The following is a 23,870-nucleotide window of genomic DNA, read 5'->3' as shown; positions in this document are numbered from 1 at the left end:
TCCAGTTGGCGCCAAAAAGCAAAAAGGAGGAAAGAGTGGCGCGCTCTGGTGGATTCGGCTATAATCGCTTAAAGCGGTTCCTACGCCAAATATATATATATATATATATATATTATTTAAGAGTTATTTTGACATTTTTATCAACTGTGAGAGTTGTCTGTCGAAAAATAAATCTCTTTTGAATTTTTTAATTTTTCCTTTATTCCCTCACTCAGCGTTATTTTGTATTTTTGCGCCGTTTCTTAAAATAAAAAAAAATTATTTTTATTTTACTGAAATTACGAAGAATCTTACGTATGTGACTCTTGGCACGTGATGACACTTAATACAAGATGCATGCAGTCTTACCTTTATGATATCATAATCTGCATTGTTTGTGCACACGTTGCACTTGCTGGCTGATTAGCTACACAAATAGGCATATTTAGTAATATAATTAACAGAATACAGCATGAATTGCAGAATTCAAAGCAAATAAGCAAATTTGAGATACAAATTTGTATTTTTATAATTTTTTATTATTAGATCAAGTGTATTAACAACATTTCATCTCGTGTAGAAGCTATCATTAAAATCTGCATGTGTTTAAGATTTGTGTAATTTTTTTTAATTATTTATTTGAGGTCCTACTGTTCTACACAAAACCTTATCTAGTTGATTTTAACATCGTCAGAGATAACAGCTTATAAACAGTTGCTGCGTAAAAATATAAAACTTATTATTAAGTTGTGTGGTTTTGTTTAAAGTTTTGCGGATTTAAATTTTTATGCGTCATTAGCTGTCATAAAAGCTACCGTTTTAAAAACCTTCCTTCAACTGACTATAAACCCGGTTAAGAGTTGCCAAATATTTGCTTTAGTTTTATTAGTTTTTCCATGAAATTTATATGTGTATGTAGTTATCTACAGTGTTGTGCAAAAAAGAGCAATTTTCTCATGCAATCTTTGATTAAGGAAACAATAGTTAAAATTATAGTATACATTTGAAGAATGTGGTTCCAATTTCAATCAATTTCCGAACAGAACTGAATTCTAAAAATGTATATAATTTGAATTTAACACAGAATTCCAGATAAATCAAGCAGCTACTCAGACTTAAAAGAAAAAATTAAATCGAATTTTGCTCAAAGATGTGCTTTTCCTCAAAACGAAGCCCTCCAGGCTGTCTTAATAATACAATTCTCGCCTGAAACTATACTACAATTTGTTTAAGGGGTTATATACAGTTAGAATTTTCAAAAAATCGATTTTTTTTATTTCATTTTCTTAATGTACATATATTTAAGAATACACACAGAAAATTTCATATCGTTCCAGTGAATATTTTCAAAGTTACAAGCAAATGAAAAATTTGAAAAGGCGTTTCAGAGTGCTTGGAAGTACAAGGTCCAAACTTTAAACGAGTTTTTCTCAAAATGGTGTTTTCAAAGTCGGTGACCAACATTTTTTTTTGAGAAACCGCCATTTTGTCTAAGGCGGAAGGTTCGTTCAGCTCTTCCGGCAGCGTCCCCACGAGACTCAGTTCTCTCGGCCAATGCTATTGATGAGTGTGTCGAAGTTTTCAGCTCTGGGTGCAGGATGGCCCTTGAAAGTTCCTGTCCTTTGAGATCTCAGAAAGGCAAAGGGAAACCTCTTTGGTGGACGCCGGAACTTTCGGAGCTCAGATCTTCAAGTCGAAGATGTTTCAATAAAGCCCGTAGAAGTGGTCTAGGTGACGATTGGGCTTTGTATAAGGTGGGATTTGCCATTTTTAAGTCGGAAATGAAGAAGGCCAAACGGTCTTCTTGGAGAGCCTACTGCGAAAGTGTGGAAGGCTGCCAGGAGTCCTCGAGATTTAGGCGTATTCTGTCCAAGAGCCCAACATCCGTGGGTTACTTGAGAAATGGTGCTGGTGAGTGGACCTCGAGCAGTGAGGAGTCACTAAAGCTACTTTTGGATGCTCATTTCCCAAAAAACCAATCAGCGGAAAGAGTATCCCTCGGAGAGCTTCAAGGGGGCGAAAGCGCCTTCGAAAACCTTCTGGATGACCGCCACCTAACTTGGTCGTTGAATTCTTTCAAACCTTACAAGTCCCCCGGACTAAATGGCATCATACCTGCGCAGCTACAGCGAGCGGCCAAGGTATCATGCAGCTGGCTGGCACCGATCTACGCGAACTGCGTTAGACTGGGTCATATTCCGGAGGCTTGGAGGCAGGTTAAGGTGTCTTTCATCCCAAAAGCAGGTAAAAGCTCGCATGTTACTGCAAAAGATTTCAGGCCTATTAGCCTCTCCTCGTTCCTCTTGAAGACGCTGGAGAGGCTTATGGATCTGTACATAAGGGACAATATCCCTAGAAATAAGCTCATTAAAGCTCAACACGCCTACTGTAAGGGCAGGTCGGTGGACACCGCCTTACACTCGGTAGTGTCGTGGATAGAGGAAGCCCTCTTAAATAATGATTACGCGGTAGGTACCTTCCTCGATATTGAGGGGGCCTTTAACAATGTAAGACCGGAAGCGGTCATTGCCGCATTAGACGATTTTGGGGTAGAAGCGAACCTTAAGCACCTCATTTACAGTTTGCTCAGCGACAGAACTGTCTTTGCGGAGTGGGGAAGCGTTTATGCGCTCCGGACTGTAAATAGGGGTACCCCGCAAGGTGGCGTTCTCCCCCTTTGCTCTGGATCCTGGTGGTGAACGACCTTCTGGGGGAACTTGAAAATCAAGGCTGTCGAGTGACGGCCTATGCTGATGATGTAGCCCTTTTGGTCAAAGGAAAATTCCTAAGCACCGTATATGAAATGACCCAAGGTTACCTAGAAGTGGTTACCCGCTGGGCGCATAGAAGTGGCTTAGCCATTAACCCGAGTAAAACGGAACTCGTCTTATTCACAAGAAGATATAAAATTCCAAACGCCACTCTCCCCTCATTAGGAGGCTCCAGTCTGCAGCCTGCGGACAAGGTGAAATACCTGGGGCTTATTCTTGATAGGAAGCTCTCATGGAAGCCAAACATTGAGGAGAGGGTAAGAAAGGCTACGGTAGCTCTTTACTGCTGTAGAGGGGCTATTGGTAAAAGGTGGGGTCTCTCACCGAAAGTGGTTTTATGGTTGTATGAGACCATTATTAAACCTATAATGTTCTATGGCGTTGTCATCTGGTGGAGGGCACTCGAGAAAGTCACACTAGCTAAGCAGCTGGAGCGTGTCCAAAGAGCGGCTCTCATTGGAATCAGCGGAGCGCTAAGAACTACACCTACAATGGCTCTAAATGCCATTTTAAACATCGCACCTGTTGATATCGCCGGTAGGTGTACTGCGGCAAAGGTCGCTGTTAGACTCAGAGACGCTGGGTACTTGATCGGTCCCAAGCAGGGGCATACTGAAATTCTCCGTCGGTTCGATTGCATCCCTGACTACTTGGACCACTGCACCGCGGAACCGTCCCCAAGAGGTTTCTTCTCTGCACATGTACCTACGAGGGATATGTGGGAAGGTAGAAGTCAATGGAGGAGAAGTGCAGTCAGCTTTTTCACGGATGGATCGAAGCTAAGGGGAAAGGTGGGAGGGGGAGTTTTCTGCAGAAAGCTCTCTATCAATACCAGCTTTAGGCTACCTGACCACTGTAGTGTCTTCCAAGCAGAGGTCGCAGCGATCAAAGTAGCAGTGGACGCACTGCTTCGTATGGTGACCTCTTTTAGAGAGGTATGTATTCACTCCGACAGTAGGGCGGCAATACTGGCATTGGAATCGATGACAGTACGCTCTGTGCTTGTTAAGGAGTGTCTTAGATCCTTATCAATAGCTTCTAGCTATTTTGCAATTAGACTAGTGTGGGTACCCGGTCACCGCGGGATCGCAGGTAACTGTATAGCGGACAAGCTTGCAAGGGAGGGTACCCTAGCTACTTTGACGTCGGAATGGGAGCGTATTGGTAGTCCTTGGTCCACCTGCGCAAGAGCGCTGGACATGCAGACTACGCATGAGCTCGTCAAACGCTGGTCAACTACCAGTACTTGTGCAGTGGCGAGGTCCTTCTGGCCCTCTGTGGACCGTAAGCGGTCCTTTCAACTGCTTGCTCTGGGCAAGGTTCATCTTAGCGCCATTATGGGTGTACTTACTGGACATTGTCCAATGGGTGCCCATGCGGTTAGAATTGGGATTGCGGCAGATGCAAGTTGCCAAAGCTGTATGGAGGAAGGCGAGATGGAATCATCCAAGCATTTCCTACTGCACTGTCCAGCTTTTGCCAGACTGAGGTTGAAACATCTCGGAAAGCCCTTTTTCGGCGATCCTAGCGAATTGGCTAGAATCGATATTACCAGTCTTAAGAAATTTGTAACGGATTCCAAGCGGTTTGCTGAATCTTAAAGGTCTATGATCCACAGGGAGTTTTATTGGTACCACAATGGACAGCACCAGGCTGTCTAAGTGAGATCTTCTGTCTTTGCAGAGATCTGCCTACAAACCTAACCTAACCTTACCTAACCATTTTGTCAAAAAATTTAATTTTGCTTATTCCTTCGATTAATTACTAGATTTAACATTATTTTAACGAAATCTGTTTGGTTTTTTAATTTCGGATGATCCAGTTCCGAGATATAGTGGTCACCGCAAAACGTCTTTTTTGAGAGGAACTCCTGGAGATCAGCTGTAGCTCTTTTTCAAATAAATATTTTTACTAGTACTAAGTCTTAAAATACAGTTAAAAGATACCATAATATGTGTATAAATTTTTGGATCAATAAATTAAAAAGTTTTCTCAGAAAAAATTCTGGAAAATTCACTTTTTTTCGGCCGTCTAACTGTATATAACCCCTTAAAGGTGTCCATATTCGAAATAATTAATTTAAAAAATTCTCAAAATATTTTTGTATTTCAGTTTTGAGGTTATAAAAACTTGTGGCTTTAACGAGAGCTTTTTGAAAGCTTTTCTGAATGTTGTGTTTCCAATTTATCGAAATGTGTTGAAAATTAAGAACTAAGCCTTAAACAAAATTATAATATTGATTCGCAAATATCTCCCTTCCGCTTTTCTGCGATTTATTCAATGTTTTATAAAAAGTGTTACAGTGATCGGATTTAGTTCAAATATCCGCCGTTTCGTTCGATAATCTGTTTTCATCTAGACGGCAACTTTATAATACCCCCTTGTAGAAGTCCCCTTCCGAAGAACTCGGACATCCACTTTTCACAAACCTCTTTTGAGTTCAACTTTACACCACCAAGGGCGTTCGTCATGGACAGGAACAGGTGGTAATCACTTGGCGCTTTGTCCGGGCTATAGGGTGGATGCGATAAAACCTCCCATCCGAGCTACCGTAGCTTCTGACGAGTCATCAACGAAATGTGTGGTCTGGCGTTGTTCTGGTGGAACACTAAACCCATCTTGTTGGTCAATTCTGAACGCTTCTGGTCGATCGCCTGCTTTAAGCGATGCAGTTGTTCGCAGTAGATGGTGGAATTAAGCGTCTGGCCATATGGGAGCAGCTTCCCTTCCAATCCCACCAAACACACAGCAACACCTTCCTGACCGTCAATCCCGGCTTGGCCACTGTTAGGGACGATTCATCGACCTTCGACTATGAACATTTTCGCTTGACATTTTCGTATGAGATCCTTTTCGTCGCCAGTCACCATCCTGTTCAAAAATGGGTCGAGTTCGTTCCGTTTAAGCAGCATATCGCAGGCGTTAATTCGGTCCAGATACGAACTCTGTAGCGCTTTATACTTAGCCTCGAAATTCAAAAGACATATACACATTTTTCTAGCACAGAAAATGCTCAAATAATTTTTTATCGAAATAAAAATTTTGATTATCTTGAGTATTAAAATTATTATATATTTTCCACACCACTGTACGTATTGCATAATGCACGACTCATGCCAGCACCATCTGGGTATAATGATTACTTTAGTGAGCTGGGCAGTGTCAAAATACATATTTGTTTAGCTAAGAGTGGAATATTTTAAGATATATTATTATGTGTTTGAATTGGTACCTGAAACAACCAAACAAATCTAGACGTCAGCGACTGGCATGCTACCTTGTCATTTCGACTTAACTGCTTGACACCCATATCAACACAAATACATATATATTTTTAAGACTGTGTAAGTGTAAAATCAACTGTAACGCTGCTTGTTTTTTTATCTGCTACTGACATATTGACAAAATCAGTGACAAGTACGCATCGGTTTTTGTGTTGCTGTGGTTTAGTCGCCTCGCAATTTTTTGGCCATCAAGCAGTAATTAGACTTTATAAGGCAGCTTTAGATAAGCGATGAAAACACAGCGATAAAATATTGTGTGTGTGTGTGTGGGTGTGTTGCGCGCTAAGCGGCGATTTGTTGCTGCATTTAGCCTCGTAAATAAGGAAGTAAAGCTTTTTATTGAGTGGCTGTTTTTTGAAAGTGAAAATCCGAAAATAAATATGTGTGAGGCGTTGAAACGTGCATGGTCGCCAGAGATCAGTTCATGTACATAAGTATATAAGTGAGTGTGTGTGTATCCCTAAGAGTTGGTTACTTTTTTGCCTGAAAACTGTATGAGATAAGAGCTTGGAAACTTCAAGTTGCTTTAGTATTTTTTTCCACTTGACTTTTGTGGCGTAGTACTTATGTGCATAATTATTATTTTTTCACCAGTTTCAAGCATGCAATTTGTAGCAAACTGCTGTGGTTATGTTGCATCGCCTTTTATGCGGTTGTTTTTGTATTTTTATTTGTAGCCATCGGCAAGGTATGCATATATGCGCAGGTTATGTTTTTCTTAATTACTTTATTTTGTTCACCGCCTTTGCATTGTTAATTAAATGCATGAATGTCTGAGTGACATTACTATAAACAGACCGCTTGTACGGGGTAAATATTACATTTACATACTACAACACTATAGACGTACTTAAAAACGGTTAGTACCACATACCAGTCGTCATAAATAATCGAGTTTATAAAAAAGTGTGGTGATAAATTGTGATTTATGTATATTGAAAATCTATATTGAAAGTTTTTTGTGTAGCTTTTGAAAATTGCTTTAGAGCTTTTGAAACAGCTTTAGAGTTTTTGAAAGTGGAGCTTTTGAAACTTGCTTTGGAGATTTTGAAAACTGCTTTAGAGCTTCTGAAACAGCTTTAGAGTTTTTGAAAATGCTTTTGGAGCTTTTGAAACTTGCTTTGGAGATTTTGAAAATTGCTTTAGAGCTTTTGAAAGGGCTTTGGAGCTTTTGAAACTTGCTTTTGAGCTTTTGAAAATTACTTGGGAGATTTTGAAACCACTTTGGAGCTTTCGAAAATTGTTTAGAGCTTTTAAAACATGCTTTGGAGCTTTTGAAACTCTCAGAGCTTTTGAAGCTTATTTTTCGAAACGTGTCTAGATCTTTTTAAATTGGCTTTAGAGTTTTCGAAACTTGTCTAGAGTTTTCGAAACATGTTTTAGAGTTTTTAAAACTGTTTTGGAGCTTTTGAAACTTGTTTAGAGCTTTGGAAACTGCTTTGAAGCATTTGAAACTTGAGTTGAAGCATTTTAAACTTGTTTTGGAGATTTTGAAACTGGGTTTAGAGCTTTCGAAACTTGTCTAGAGTTTTTGAAACATGCTTTTGAGTTTTTTAAACTTGATTTAGAGCTTTGGAAACTGCTTTGAAGCTTTTTAAACTTGATTTGGAGCTTTTGAAAATTGCTTTCGTGCTTTCAAAATTTGAGCGTTTGTTTAGAAAGCAAATAATACATTATTTTTTTATATTTTCTTATATAATTTTATATTTTTATAAAATTAATTCTAAATTCGGTCTTGGCAATAATCAAATGTTGCATTGGAAAAAATCTTCTAAAATATAAAAAAATTTTGTGATCAAAAGTTGAAAGCATTTGGCTTATGTGCTTGCAGTTTAACGCTCTGCTTGTTGTAGTATAATGTCATTCCGCCCAAAAATCTGTTCAATCACGACTACAGCGCAGACATGTTGCGAGCAAAACATGAATATTGATAAAAAAGAATTGTTAAAAAAATTATATGCAAACCATATAAAAGTTAGTAAAACTTATAGTAAACAGCGTGGCATATCGACAGCACACAGCGACAGTCAGTGGTGACCAAGAGTAAAAAATAAAGTATTTAAATAAATTAATACAGATTTGTCGGAAAAAGAATTTTTTCCTTTATTTTTTTACTTTCAAATATTGAAACACAAAAAAATTGACGCTGAGTAAAGTAAAGAAGGATTTAATTACTCCAGTATTTTATTGTTTTTTTTCTGCTACATTTTTGTTGTTGTTGTGCATGTGACTTTTTGTGCAAATAATTGTATGACGGCACTTTTTATGCGCTGCGTAAACAATTGCAAAGTATAAGTGGCATAAAAAATTACAATAAATGTTGCACACATCACTTACTTACTTATATGGATAACGGTGCATGCAAATAACGGTGGGTGTTGTGCTAAAAAGTAGCTCGTTTATTATATGAGACTTCAGTGATTGCCAACGAAATGCCACAATATTGGCTGTTTGCATGTCTTTCAGCCACACATACACACAAGCAAATAGTTCGGAGGATACAGTAGTGCAAAGGAGCTTTTTGCAACATATTGCTATACATACGAGTATATATATATAATTAATTTGCTGTATTTCTATTTTATGCATGCGTTTGTATCTGTGTGTGTGTTGTTACTCGCCTGCAACTGAATTTAATTGGCTTACTGTTTGCAATGCGACTTTACCGTGTTAAATAATTAAAGTTCTACAATAAATACAGGCGTTTAAAGCATTCAATGCGCACACACACATTTAAACAGTTACACAAGCAAAAACAAAAATCGAAAATATAAAGGAAACACATATTTTTTTTGTTTTTGTGTTTTGCATTAAAGATCGCCATTAATTTGGTAAATATTTTTTAACATTTCCGTAAAAGGCTTTCATTTATGCGCTTTCAGTTGGTTTTATTGAAATCTACATTACTTTGTTGTAGTTGTTGTAAATTTTTCGTGAGCTTTTTTTCAATATAAATGTGACCTGTGGCGCTTGTGCTGCATCTGAAGCGCACAAACAGCGCTGACGGACAGCTATGCATATGTGAATATGTGAAATGTGCTTTGCTAAAATCATAATTTTTGCGCAGAAATACTAATATTTCATACATATTTAAGTGAATTATGGTTTAGTGTATGGCTTTGTTTACATCATGAATATTTTATTAACACGTATGCGTTCGGTTTGCTGTCAGAAATTTGTATATTAAAAAAATAAAATAACCAAAAAAAAAAAAATGTTTATGACATGCCAAAAAACATCAGCTTTTATGCAGAAATTTGGAATTTCATTTAGAAATTTTTTTGTGAAGGTGTCTGCAATAAAATGTGTAAAACAATTTTCTTTTATTTCTTAATGGATGAACAGAGAATTTGTAGATATTAAATTAATAGCAAAATTGTTGAATAATTAATAATTTTTTTCACACAACTGTATTTTTTATTATTTGAGTGAGAAAATGCTCAATTTAATATTTTTTTCAAACCAACTATCGTAAATTCTGAAAATAGAACTCTTCAGCTGGATTATTTTACTACGTTGACCCTTTTTGTTTTCAATAAAAGTTTTAAATATTAATTTTTATAATTGGTGGTAACGCTATTGTTTACAGAACATTTGCCTTTTCAAATTTTTGCGTAAAATTTTAATATTTTGCAAAGAATTTGTGATATTTTTTGCTACATTTTTACATTTTCAGGTAGATGGCAACTCCATTTTTTACAAACTATTTGACCTTTTGGATATTTTTTTGAAAATTCAAATATTTGGAAAAACATTTTTTATTTTATTCCATTTTTCTTTTTTTCCAAAACAAGGTGGCAACTCTATATTTAAAAATTATTTGAAATATAGGATAATTTTCTTAAAATTCTATAATTTCGTAAAGCTTTTTAAGATTTTTTCTCATTTTTAATTTTTCAAATAGCTGGCAACTCTATTATTTACAAATTATTTTCTATACGGATCTTTTGCTTTTTAATTTAAAATTTCGGAAAGCATTTTCAATTTTTTGAAAAGTTTATAATTTGTTCAAATAGGTGGCAACTCTATTGTTTATAAATTATTTGATATTTTATCGGATCTTTTGGCATTAACTTATAATATTTGGTTAAACTTTTTTTTATTTTTTTGTTAATATATAATTTTTCAAATAGGTGGCAACTCCATTTTTTACAAATTATTTGAACTTTGGATCTTTTCCTGAAAATTCCAATATTTGGGAAAACGTTTTTTATTTTATTTCCAATTTTTACTTGTTCCTAAACAAAGTGGCAACTCTATGTTTAAAAATTATTTAAAATTTTGGTTCATTTACTTAAAATTCTATAATTTCGTAAAGCGATTTCGATTTTTTGCTCATTTTTACTTTTTCAAATAGGTGGCAACCCTATAATATTTTTCTATTATTCATTCCATAACATTTTCTTAAGATTCTGACATTTGGTACACTGTTTTTAATAATTTACTTGGGTTTATTTTTTTATAGGTGGCAACTCTCTTATAAAATATTTAAAAAATTATTTTTCAAGGTCGCCTTTTGTTTCATAGTCTTTTTGTATTATTTTATTGCCGAAAATGAGGCTTTCAAGGTTTTAGGTACATTACTTAGGCCTAGGACTCTAGAAGCGACTTAGAAGTTCTTATATAATTTATTATTTATGAATTCGAAAACATTTGTCCAAGTTATTATGTTAAAACTAACAGCCTTCTACATTTTTAGATGTCTATTATAATTTTTATATATTTTTTTTATTAAAATTTATTTAATTTTATTAATTTAATTTTTTTATTTAATAAACATTTTCAGCAACATCATCGCTACTGCCCTACTTGACCATACACATGCAGTCGATCGGTCTGACAGTGGAGGAGATTGCCATCATATATCTGGCATTGCCGTTCACCACCTTTCTCAGTCCACCAATTACAGGTATGTAAGACCGAAGAGCGAAGCTTGTTAGATGCACTACTCTCATACACGAAGAAGCCAAAGTGCAAATTGCACTGCCTTGTAAAATTAACGTAGACAATTTCATTAAAATGCATGCAATATCACTGGCAGCTGCACTGACTGACCTGCATTTCGCACAAATTGTACGCTATTCGATTTAATTACGTACTTAATTAAATATATTAAATTCTTTTTTTTCACCCATCGCACTTCTTTCTCCACTGCAGGTTTCCTTGTCGATAAATTTGGCAAGTACAAGCCGGTCGTCATAATGAGTTTGCTGCTGAATGCACTTTTCCATCACTCGCTCTTGTTCATACCACAACAGGAGATTCCCGGTATTGTGCCATCGGCATTTGTTATGCGCCATCCAGATACTGGCGATATAGAGGTGAGTTTACATACATGGCACTTGAATATTTACTCAGCCCAGCATCTACAGTGCTTCATTCAACATCACACACAATCACACATAAAAGTATTCAACATGCCATGTACCGTTAATTTCATTGTTTTACAAAACTTGCACGCTTTGTAGGTACAAAGTGCTTCGAGCGCATTCTACTATGGTCCATATACAGGAGTATGTGTTGTATATTCATGGAGTGGTGTGTGCGCTTCATTGTAATGCCACTTCAAGAGCAGCTCTTTGAATCATGCTGGTCGCTTTCTCTCTGCTTTCTGCTTGATTGCCTATGGTATTTCATTTTCCTTCGTATGCTACTGAATCCTTGCTGTTTCTTGGTGTTGCTATCGGCTCTTAAAGCCAGTGATGTTAAAGTCTTTTGGTTACTTTCGAAAAAGGTCAGAATGTTACCGATTTGTGGAGAGAAATTGTATGATTTTTGCAAAGATTGTCAGATATATTCATTGTGATATAGAGTATATCTGCTGTAACTGATTACATCCAAGTTAAGTTCCCAGGAGGAGTCTTTAATTAGGGATAATTAGCTCTTCTGATCTTCAAATTTTTAGCAATAATCTCTCTTTAGATAACAGAACTCCATATCCGATTATATTGTAGGCTTTGAAATAGATTTTTGAAAATCGGAAAGTGTTCTTATGAAGTCTTAGCTAACTAGATGACTCATTTGGGTTAACCAGCTGTAAGGAATTCATAATTTTCAGAAAGAATTTCTGAACAGACTATCCTACAAGACTTGAAAGATTTGAGAAGTCCTGTAGCGCTATGAAGCTTGGAGAGTGTTTTACAAGTACAAAAATTAATAATATCGATTCTCATAAATTCATTTCTCACTTTTCGAACCCGAAACATGCCTCTCCACACCCTAACAAACACTCCGTAAATTTCCCTACCAGATTAACGACACTGACCAAACGCTTACACTATCGGGAATGAGTGCTTTCAGAAATTCCTTTTAATTACAACAATTTATGTGGTTGAGTGGTAAATGTATGCTCATCAACCAGCCCGTAATGCCGTTGGAGTAGCAACCACCAGCCGCATACATACATACTTACCGAACTAGACAAATATGCTTCACATATGAATAAGTATGATTGGATCGATATGCAGGTGTGTATATTACAACATACCGTTCACCAATGAAATTGTGGTTAGAACGCTTTGTTTTCACCAATAATGTTCATTATTGTCATATTGTTGTTGTTGCTTTTGGTTTTGTTGTGTTTTAACCTTTTGTACAATGCGTAATTGGTGTGTAGAATTTCCATCTTAACCATTGTTTTGTACTTCGCCACTTTTGTTGTCAGTTTGATATCGGAGTTGTAACGGATTGCCACATACTGGTGTTTATAGTAATGCACTTTCGTCGAGTACGTATGTATGCTTTTAAGTGCAGCAATGTGAAAATTCAATCAATTTAAGTTTCAATAGAACTCACCTTGTTGAGGTGTGGCATGTTGGCATTGCATGCGCTTGAATTATTGCTAAATTGCTAAGGTGTTTGAGGACTATGAGACTGTGAGTAATTCTGAGCGTAATGAGCGTAGAAAGGATATAAGCAGCTGCTGATTTGTTTGAAGTGATATAATCAGAGTAGCAATTTGTACGATTTTAGCACTATTAGAACGGTTTTTTGGAGTTTTTCAAAAAAAATTTGAATTGGAAATTACATATTTTGAAATATCGATATACGGTATTTTCTGCACGGTTTGAAGGTTTTTGGTACTGAATTTTTGCAACAAAACTAAAAAAAGTTTATTTTGAATTCAGTTTCGGTGTTTTCGAAAACAATTGAACAAATAACTGCCATATTACAGAGTCTATTGACCATAAAACCTTCTAATATTTCTATTTTAATTTTATAAAGACAGTATGAATATCAAGAAATCAGATACTGATTAGAAAAAATATAATTTGTATTGAAAAATGCTTAAACTCATTCAGAAACTCGTTTTTGAAATTCGAAAACAGTATATTTATTACAAATCATCAATTTAACTGCAATAATATTGATCAGTAATTGAAAATAATATAAATGTGAGCTTAAAAATACCATTTTATTTCAAAAATTAAAATTATTCAAAATTTTCATTTGAAAATAGTCACACACATTTAACAAATGACAAATGAATCACTATGTGGAAATAAATATTAAAAAAAAGTGTTATTAATATTAAATTTAATTATTTTAATTAACGTAAAAAATTTAGAATTTTCAATATTTAAATATTTAACTTTTTCAACTGAAAAAAAGTGTTTAAATATCTAGAAATTAGATATTGGTTAGTGTCGATTACACTCCTGAAAAACGCTCAATCTCTCTTAAAAATCCGTTTTTGAAATTCGAAAACTGTATATTTAATACAAATCATCAATTAATCTTCAATAATATTGATAAATAAATGAGAAATATTACAAATAAGAGCTTAAAACTATCAAAATTGTCTAATTTGTCGATTACACTCCTGAAAAACGTTCAAACTCACTTAAAAATACGTTTTTGAAATTCGAAAACTGTATATTTAATACAAATTATCTATTAATCTTCAATAATATTGATAAATAAATGAGAAATATTACAAATAGGAGCTTAAAGCTATCAAAATTGTCTAATTTGTCGATTACACTCCTGAAAAACGTTCAAACTCACTTAAAAATACGTTTTTTAAATTCGAAAACTTTATATTTAATACAAATCATCAATTAATCTTCAATAATATTGATAAATAAATGAGAAATATTACAAATAAGAGCTTAAAACTATCAAAATTGTCTAATTTGTCGATTACACTCCTGAAAAACGCTCAAACTCTCTTAAAAATCCGTTTTTGAAATTCGAAAACTGTATATTTAATACAAATCATCTATTAATCTTTAATAATATTTATAAATAAATGAGAAATATTACAAATAGGAGCTTAAAACTATCAAAATTCTCTAATTTGTCGATTACACTCCTGAAAAACGCTCAAACTCTCTTAGAAATCCGTTTTTGAAATTCGAAAACTGTATATTTAATACAAATCATCAATTAATCTTCAATAATATTGATAGATAAATGAGAAATTTTACAAATAGGAGCTTAAAACTATCAAAATTGTCTAATTTGTCGATTACACTCCTGAAAAACGCTCAAACTCTCTTAAAATCCCGTTTTTGAAATTCGAAAACTGTATATTTAACAGAAATCATCAATTAATCTTCAATAATATTGATAAATAAATGAGAAATATTACAAATAGGAGCTTAAAACTATCAAAATTGTCTAATTTGTCGATTACACTCCTGAAAAACGCTCAAACTCTCTTAAAAATCCGTTATTCGAAAACTGTATATTTAATACAAATCATCTATTAATCTTCAATAATATTGATAAATAAATGAGAAATATTACAAATAGGAGCTTAAAACTATCAAAATTGTCTAATTTGTCGATTACACTCCTGAAAAACGCTCAAATTCTCTTAAAAATCCGTTTTTGAAATTCGAAAACTGTATATTTAATACAAATCATCTATTAATCTTCAATAATATTGATAAATAAATGAGAAATATTACAAATAGGAGCTTAAAACTATCAAAATTGTCTAATTTGTCGATTACACTCCTGTAAAACGCTCAAATTCTCTTAAAAATCCGTTTTTGAAATTCGAAAACTGTATATTTAATACAAATCATCTATTAATCTTCAATAATATTGATAAATAAATGAGAAATATTACAAATAGGAGCTTAAAACTATCAAAATTGTCTAATTTGTCGATTACACTCCTGAAAAACGTTCAAACTCACTTAAAAATACGTTTTTGAAATTCGAAAACTTTATATTTAATACAAATCATCAATTAATCTTCAATAATATTGATAAATAAATGAGAAATATTACAAATAGGAGCTTAAAGCTATCAAAATTGTCTAATTTGTCGATAACACTCCTGAAAAACGTTCAAACTCACTTAAAAATACGTTTTTGAAATTCGAAAACTTTATATTTAATACAAATCATCAATTAATCTTCAATAATATTGATAAATAAATGAGAAATATTACAAATAGGAGCTTAAAACTATCAAAATTGTCTAATTTGTCGATTAAACTCCTGAAAAACGCTCAAACTCTCTTAAAAATCCGTTATTCGAAAACTGTATATTTAATACAAATCATCTATTAATCTTCAATAATATTGATAAATAAATGAGAAATATTACAAATAGGAGCTTAAAACTATCAAAATTGTCTAATTTGTCGATTACACTCCTGAAAAACGCTCAAACTCTCTTAAAAATCCATTTTTGAAATTCGAAAACTGTATATTTAATACAAATCATCTATTAATCTTCAATAATATTGATAAATAAATGTGAAATATTACAAATAGGAGCTTAAAACTATCAAAAAATTTAGATTTTATTCACAAATGCCATTTGAAAAAAAGTCAACAAATGACAAGTGAACCACAATGTTGAAGTGTATATTAAATAAGTGTATTATTAATATTTAATTTAATATTTTTTATGATTTTTTTATGAAAAATAATTGTGATTTTGAGCGTTTAATACCACAAAGTGTTTTGTATTGAATAATATTATATTTTTGAAGTTATTAAAATTTTTTTTTTCAATATGCACACAAATACTCTGCATTTCAAATGCATTTTTTGCGCAACCAAATCACACTAATACCAATATCAAATTTCATTTAAGTGGTTATCAACGATTTTAATATAATAACATAGATTTGTAGCTAAGCAACAAAAACAGGCAATCACCGAAAAAATGTATAATTCCTGTAAAAAACCCAAATGGTTTTACCCAAATCATATTTGATGGCAAATTGAGTGAAATAACGAAATCATAAAAATATTAAACGCTAATCAAGCATTTATTTACAACGGTAATTTAATAAATGCAACCATTGGCACTTTTGCGCATAAATAATAACAAAATCCGTAATAAACAAGTGAAAAATAGCAAAAATTTGGAGAGACCGAAAAAAAGCCCACACACACATATAAAAAACTGTACATTAGTGATGAGCGATATTGCTATTTCTGAATCACTGTGATTTCAGTGATTGCTATTTTTAAATCACTGTGATTTTATATGGCTATTGCAAACCTGCTTTTGTAATCTCAATTAACTACTTAATAAATTTTGGGTACATTTAACTGCTTTTATAATCACCGTACCCAAAATTATCGAAATCGTAACTAAAATTGCTACTGTACAGTGATTGCTACTTTCGAACTGATATTGTTACGGAACAGTGAACAGTGATTCGAACTGATATTGTTACTGAACAGTGATTATAACTTTCGGACTGGTATTGCTACTGAACAGTGATTATTACATCCGAACTGATATTGTTACGCAACAGTGATTGCTACTTTCGAACTGATATTGTTACTGAACAGTGATTATTACTTTCGAACTGGTATTGCTACTGAACAGTGATTGCTACTTTCGAACTGGTATTGTTACTGAACAGTGATTGCTACTTTCGAACTGGTATTGCTACTGAACAGTGATTATTACTTTCGAACTGCTAATGCTACAGTGATCGAATTAGAATTACTGAACTGTTATTGATACAGTGATCGAATTAGAATTACTTAACTCGAACAAAACTGTAATCGAACAAAAGCACTGAACTTCTCTATAGCTACTGTGATCGAACTCAGATTACTGAACTGCAATTCCGATTGTAAATCACTGATATTTACAAAAACTGATCACAGTTGCTATATGTGATTTTTCAATCACAGTGAAAAAATCACCGGTAGTGAAATATCGCTCATCACTACTGTACATTGCTATATACAACAACAAACAAGCAGTACTCATGACTCATTGCACTTCAAAGGACGACTGCTCAATCAAAAAACACGCAGCTACGTGAATGCTGCGGCGAAAACAAAGTAGCGAATATGGCAAAAGAGCATAAACGAAAACTATTTAAATATTTATGAATACATATATATTATTTTGTATATATGTATATAAATATATATATGTATGAATGTGTGTATGTATGTATATATATACTATGTGCTTGTGCTCATACAATATTAACAATGTGAAACATTTATTTAATTTATGCAGTAATTTAATCGAAATTACATGCTCGACCAAATTTATGCCAATAGAAGAAATGTAGCAACAACAAGCAACAAAAAATACCAAAAAAATATTAGAAACAAAAAATATTAGAAACAAATCCGTTTTGGACTTTGGCCATGCTTATTGGCTTGTAACGACTTTTATGTTGGTCACAGACATAAACACACACACTCGCCACCCTCAACAATCATTGCCAAAATGTCTGCTCTGCAAATATAACTGTTTGTTTTGCCACTGTACAGCCGTGGTGTAGACTTACCGCTATGCCTTTGGTACATGGTGTAGCATACTTACCGGCGCAAATGCAATAAAAGTGAAATAAACACATGTGGGCGACTTATTGAACTGACATTAGTACAAAAACAAATAAGCAGATTTATTTTGGTGTATGACTTGACTTGCGTAGCAGCCTGGGAGTGTGTGTAAAGCGTGTGTATACAATTACATGAGTACATAAGTACGCATTGCAGCATAAATTTTGGCTTGGATAATAAATGTGAAGCTGGCGCGCTGTTCGCAAACAAACGAATGTACCGTTAGTCTGGCATATGTAGCAGAATGTAATATATTATTTATTTTCCTATACAGCATTTGTCTGAACTCAATGTATATTTTATATGTCAAAACATATATTTATGTTTGTTATATGTACATATGTTCGAGGTGTGTTCAAAAAATAACGGGAATTTTTGTTTTTTGAAAAAACTTATTTCAGTGGCATATATATAAAAAAAATAAAAAAAAACTTTTTTTTTAACATTTTGAGTTTTGAAAAAATCCCGTTATTTTTTGAACACACCTCATACTTCAAGGGCATCTATAAGAACATAATAATTTTTTTTTTTTTAACAATTTGAGTTTTGAAAAATTCCCTTTTCTGGGGCATACATTTATGTAGTTATATAAAAATTATCAAAAAAAAAATCTTTTTTTAACAATTTGAGTTTTGAAAAATTCCCGTTATTTTTTGAACACACCTCGTATTTTAAGGACATCAATACAAACATAAAAAGAAAAACTTTTTTTTTTAACAATTTGGGTTTTGAAAAATTCCCGTTAATTTTTGAACACACCACGTATTTCAAATATTTACAAATTCATGCATATAAAAATTCCTCGTACGCATTCAAGCAAATATTAAAAATATTTTTGCACTGAAAATCTTGTGATTTGTTTGCTAAAGCATGTCTTACTAAATATTAATCGCCCAAATGTCCTTTTAAAAATTGTGTGCGTTCAAAGCAAATTTTAATGAGTTTCCTGCAGTTTACAAAATTTATATGTGCAACACTGTATCTAACATTGCATATGCTTCTATATTAGATACATAGTATGTACATATGTATATTCCCGTTAGCCTCCTTGCAACACACTTTTGTATAAACATATCTACTCTTTGCTCTCATACAAATATATTTCTGCAATCGTCTTTCATTTGCCAGCATTTTCTATGCAACCAAATTCGTTGTGACAGTTCAAGATGCAGCACGCAAATCCATGTGAAAAATTGCTTTATCGAATTCTTACAATATTCACCTCAATGTATACTCGCATAAGGTTTTAGGATGTAAAAGTCAATTTTTCATGCTTAAGTCAATTTTAATTTTATTTATTTGTACATTGAATACTTAACCTAACTTTGAATTGACATTTTGTTGAATTATATTTTGCTAAAGTCTTGTCACGTGCCTAAAATTGGCTTTGACATTTAAATCTCCAATCAACAATTAGGCGACTAAGCTGTTAAGCTGGCACTGGTGGCAAGTTTTGAATTTAAGAATCGACAACAAAGAAACCTAAAGCTTAAAGCTTTAAATATAAACTATTTTTTTATGCAAAGATTGAGTCAACAACAACTACCACATGCAACTATTTCTGCATAAAAAACTATCTGTGCTCCTATAAAAATCCCACAAAGACACACACTCTTGCATATTTACATGAGAAGCGCAGTAAGGCTTCTCCACTTCGACCTGGAAAGGGCTAAAATGTCGAGTGGCTTGTAAAAAATACTACCGAATTGTTGGCATTCCACTCGTGCAAAGCCACAACACTGCGCCAAGCTGGCCGCATTATAGAATCTTGCCAAGCCATAAATAGCAACATTAGCAATAAAAACGGTTACATAAGTAGTATGGAGTGGAGTAAACTAGTGGCAGTAAAGACGCGTGTGTTTAAGTAGAGAGTGCATACGAGTGTACTATGAGCACATATGAATACAAATTTATGGCAAAAGCACTAGAAAGTTTTAGCAATATGTTTACCTGGCAAGGAGTAGCGTGGTTTGAGACTAGTTCGGCTCAAAAACACGCATTTTGATACCTTTTGAAGAGGTAGTTGCCAACTTTTCGTGACATCAACCCTTTTACTTGTAGTCCTCCAAGCTTTAACTTTATTTTCCCTTTACTTATTTATTTAAGTCAAGCTCTGTCCTCTGCATTTACCTACTGGGTTTCTATAAATCTACTTATTCATATTCGTTTTTATGGTATTCATACGACGCATTTTGTAGATTTGGCGCATCGATATTTTTATCTGCATTTTTACGATTCCCTTCCCGTGTATGCACTTTTTTCATATTCTTGCTGTTGTTGGCGTAATATCTATGTTTTGCATTTATCATTGTAAATTAGTCTATTTTCCATATGCTGGTATCGTGTTCGAGTAATCGAGTCCTGATGGAAGCGATTGGAGTAGAGGTGATATAGGAAAGGAGGATCTACCTCCTCTACATAGAGGAGTAAAACATGGATTGCAATGCAGAGCCGAGAATGTTTTCGAAGTCATGAAAATCCTTCCTTCTTTTAAGCGGAAGGGCTTAATGCTAAGTCGTGAACTTCTGTTTCTTAATTAATTAGTCTTATGAAGCCTATTGGATTTCGGCCTGACTAACTAACGCCTTTCAGGCGGCTCTGTTACGTGTCTTCTACAACCTCCCACACCAAGTTTCGTCACTGCTTCTTCTACTTTGTTACTCCACTGAAGACACGATCGGCCTCTATGTCTCTTACCACCGATTCTCGCATAGAATATGATTTTCCTTATAGCTTCATCATCCATCCTCACAACATGACCTAGCTAGCGCAACTGCTGGATATTTATTCACTGGACAATGTCAAGGTCTCGGTATAGTCCGTACAGCTCGTCGTTTGTGCGGATATGATAGTCGTCGCCAATAAGTAAAGGACTAAAAATCTTGTGAAACATTTTTCTCTCGAACACTCCAAGAGCCTGCTAAATTATTTTTGACTTCGTCCACGTTAGTGTTTAGAGAGGAGAGAGCGATTTGCATTTCTAGACTAAAAACCAAGTAAAAAGGGAGAACAAAAATCTTTCCGAAAATCGCTCAGTTCCGCAAGACATTCATAAGCCTTGAGACCTCTTCAAATTCGGTACAAAAATGACAGATGGCGCTAAAGTCGGCCATATAGCAATGTAAATTCTCTCAGTCTAGTTTTTAGGAACATCGAGAAAGCAGGTTCCGGTATCGGGATACCAATCCCTTGGTTTTCTCTTGACTTATTTAAGGTCTTATCATAGGTGTTAAGACTAATCGTTTGCCTTCATAGAGCTCGTTGAGAACGCTGCTCTCTTTTGAGGACAACCAATTCATTTCTGCTTCTTTGACCGTTTGAGACTGGCCTAATTAAGGGTCCTCAGTCAGGCTGATCCTCGACATCGGTCTCGTGACACCTTGATCCAGCCGACTAAGCGAACTATTCTAGTCTGTTAATGCTTCAGTCGCGACACTGTGGTTCCTAAGGGAGACTTTTATAACTTTAAACGGCGATACGAGGCCAAAGAAATTTATAAATTTCCTTGGCACTTTTGTTTAAATTTCAAAATCATTCGCACTTCTTCGGTTCTTTACATTTTCGCCATTACAAGAACAATTTTCGCAATTGTCTGCAAATGTGAGTGCACACGACTTGTGAAGTCATGTGGCATGCCCCAAAGTAGGTGACTGCACCAATTTACTACATTGTTGTAGAAATGTCAATGTATATATATGTATGTGTGTGTGTATTTATAACTTTTCTATAGCTTTCTGTTTTCTTTCTTACCATTCAGCACTTGTCATTCAATGCTGCTTCTCGATTTTTTTTATTTCTGCGCAGCGGGCCAAAAATACTTATTTCGCAGTCGAACACAGATTTTTTTTAAATGCCATGGCTTGCCTTGCTCCTTACTATATACAACAATAACAGCAATTTTATTACAACAACTGTCTATATTTATAACGTATTGATACGATTTTTCTTGTTCTTCTTCTCTCCCACTCGCCCAGGTCTGGTGGTCACCCTGTCCCAGTCGTGAATGCCCCGAGGAGCCGGAGCTTGATTTGGCTGTGAATCAATGTGTGGACTATTGTCTGCTGCAGGAACAACAACAACAGCAGCAACAACCAACGCCTAAACCCTCGTTATTCGGTCCATCGCCCGATTATTATACGACAACGCAACGTGCGCCCACAACAACAACAACAACGATGAGTACAACCACGACAATGAGTACACTGTCAACAACAGCAACAATAGTCACCGCTGAGTCACCAACACCAACAACATCCATAGCCATGCTGGATCCAACAGGCAGCGCGTCGTCTCCCTACCCACCTTCGGCTCCTCCACTATCAACGACGACGACGACAACAGCGCGCAGTACAACGACAACAACTACGGAGACAGCGGCAGCAGCAGCAGCAGCCGCTCGTGCCGAGACAGCAGCAGCGGCGGCGGCCGCATTCACAACACCCAGCCCAGCGATGGCCCGTTTCCAAGATGTACTTAATATGTCATCGACAATGTTCCCGCCGGTGGTGACGTCTTCTTCGGCCTTGTCAGAGCTGGAGCAGGGATGGAATTGTAAGTGACAGTTGCAGTTTGTACTCGTATATATATAAGAGTGTGAGTTTGTGTGTTGCCATGAGACTGCCAAGTTTACTTTGTGACCTGCCGGCCGCTCTCGCTTTGTCCGTCTGTCTGCCGTCGGTGTTTGTTTAACTATTTGCCGTCACATATAACTGTATATAACTGCGTGGTGCCTGAGTGTAAGAAATTTAATGTGTGCAAAATACATGTGTACTTTGCTCTTCACCATTTGCTGCACCCACTTCAGCAACGCCTGCATGGAAGATTCTTAAATATATGTGTTTTGAAAATTGTGTGCGTGAACTTATATCTGCCTGGTTGTTGTCGTGTCTTATTTGTATTTGGGAGTGTGAAATGAATAAATGAATGCATAAACGCTTGTAAAATGGACAATTGATGTAGTCTAGTGCATTTCCAAAGTGTGAAGTGTCTAATGTGTGCGCTAAAGTCTACATTTGAGTATATGTGTGTGTGTTTGTGCGCACTTGTGTTTGAAAAGTGACAAAGTATGAATGCATAAATATAACAACACAACAGTAATAGAAGCCAGGCGTGAAAATAACAAACTCTATGCATTTCAAATGCCATATTTGAGTGAGTTGAAATGTGGCGGCGGTGGTGGTTCAACTAATAGTTGGAGGAAAATTTAGAGAAATATTTGAAAATTAAAAAAAAAATTAAAAATAATTAAAGAAAATTTCGGAAAAATTAGAAAAAAATAAATAAAAAATTAGTGAGATATGATTTGGATCGTACATATATAATGTATAGTAAATATTCTGCAATTATTGGTAATACTATATTAGTAATTTCTCTACCTTCACAGTCCAACTATCGAGCGTTTTCTTTAAATTTGAAATAGTTGTCTTTGATTCGCCAAGTGTTGGAGAGTGGGAGTGGGGCGAGAGTAAACTATAAGATATCTTTAAATAATCTGACGGTAATTGTGGCGCAACCCTGGGCTAACATGCGTTCGATCGCCTATATTGCATTGCTTTCTTTGAGGGAGAACTTATTCTCTCCGCCTTAAAATAATTTTGAGTAACCATATCATTTTTGTTTTCTGTAACAAATTATAATTAATTAAAAATTTTAAGATTTTAAAATCATTAAAAAACTCTTATATTTTAAAAATTTTTATTTGATAATAATTTGTGATAAAAGCCATTCACAATGGCCAACAAATGGTTTAAATTGTGAAAAACAAAACTTGGCAGCATTGAAGTTAGCTGCTTTATCACTTAAATGAGGTTTCCGATGACTTTGTTGTTGTATTTATAGAAATATATTTGCGAGAAGTATATCGGGCGAGATTAGAGAGTAAAACAATGAAAGTCTTGGCGAACAACAATTTTTTGGAGTTTAAAATTCAGATTTATAGTTTTAAACTCTTTCTGGAGTGAATGTATCAATTATGACAAATAGAGAGAGAGAGAGAGAATAGGGGAATGTCTCTGTCTCATACTTTTAGCTTCAGTACTTAATTACT

The 23,870-nt window shown here is 34.6% G+C and overlaps 1 protein-coding gene across 2 annotated transcripts in view; it reads left to right on the top strand.

Annotated features, from left to right (window-relative positions):
- The window catches only part of LOC105214173 (uncharacterized), a 46,714-nt gene that overhangs the window by 7,087 nt on the left and 15,757 nt on the right, over window positions 1-23,870 (top strand). For both annotated transcript variants that reach the window (XM_029041578.2, XM_029041579.2), the window contains 3 exons: window positions 10,821-10,943; window positions 11,192-11,355; window positions 21,799-22,375. In XM_029041578.2, the coding sequence (XP_028897411.2) occupies window positions 10,821-10,943; window positions 11,192-11,355; window positions 21,799-22,375 (864 nt within the window). The remainder of the gene's footprint in view (window positions 1-10,820; window positions 10,944-11,191; window positions 11,356-21,798; window positions 22,376-23,870) is intronic.

This window comes from Zeugodacus cucurbitae, chromosome 3 (assembly GCF_028554725.1).
Source record: "Zeugodacus cucurbitae isolate PBARC_wt_2022May chromosome 3, idZeuCucr1.2, whole genome shotgun sequence".
In the NCBI taxonomy this organism is placed as follows: Eukaryota; Metazoa; Arthropoda; class Insecta; order Diptera; family Tephritidae; genus Zeugodacus; species Zeugodacus cucurbitae.
The sequence above is the reverse complement of the archived record's forward strand: the minus strand, read 5'-3'. Positions and strand labels throughout refer to the sequence as shown.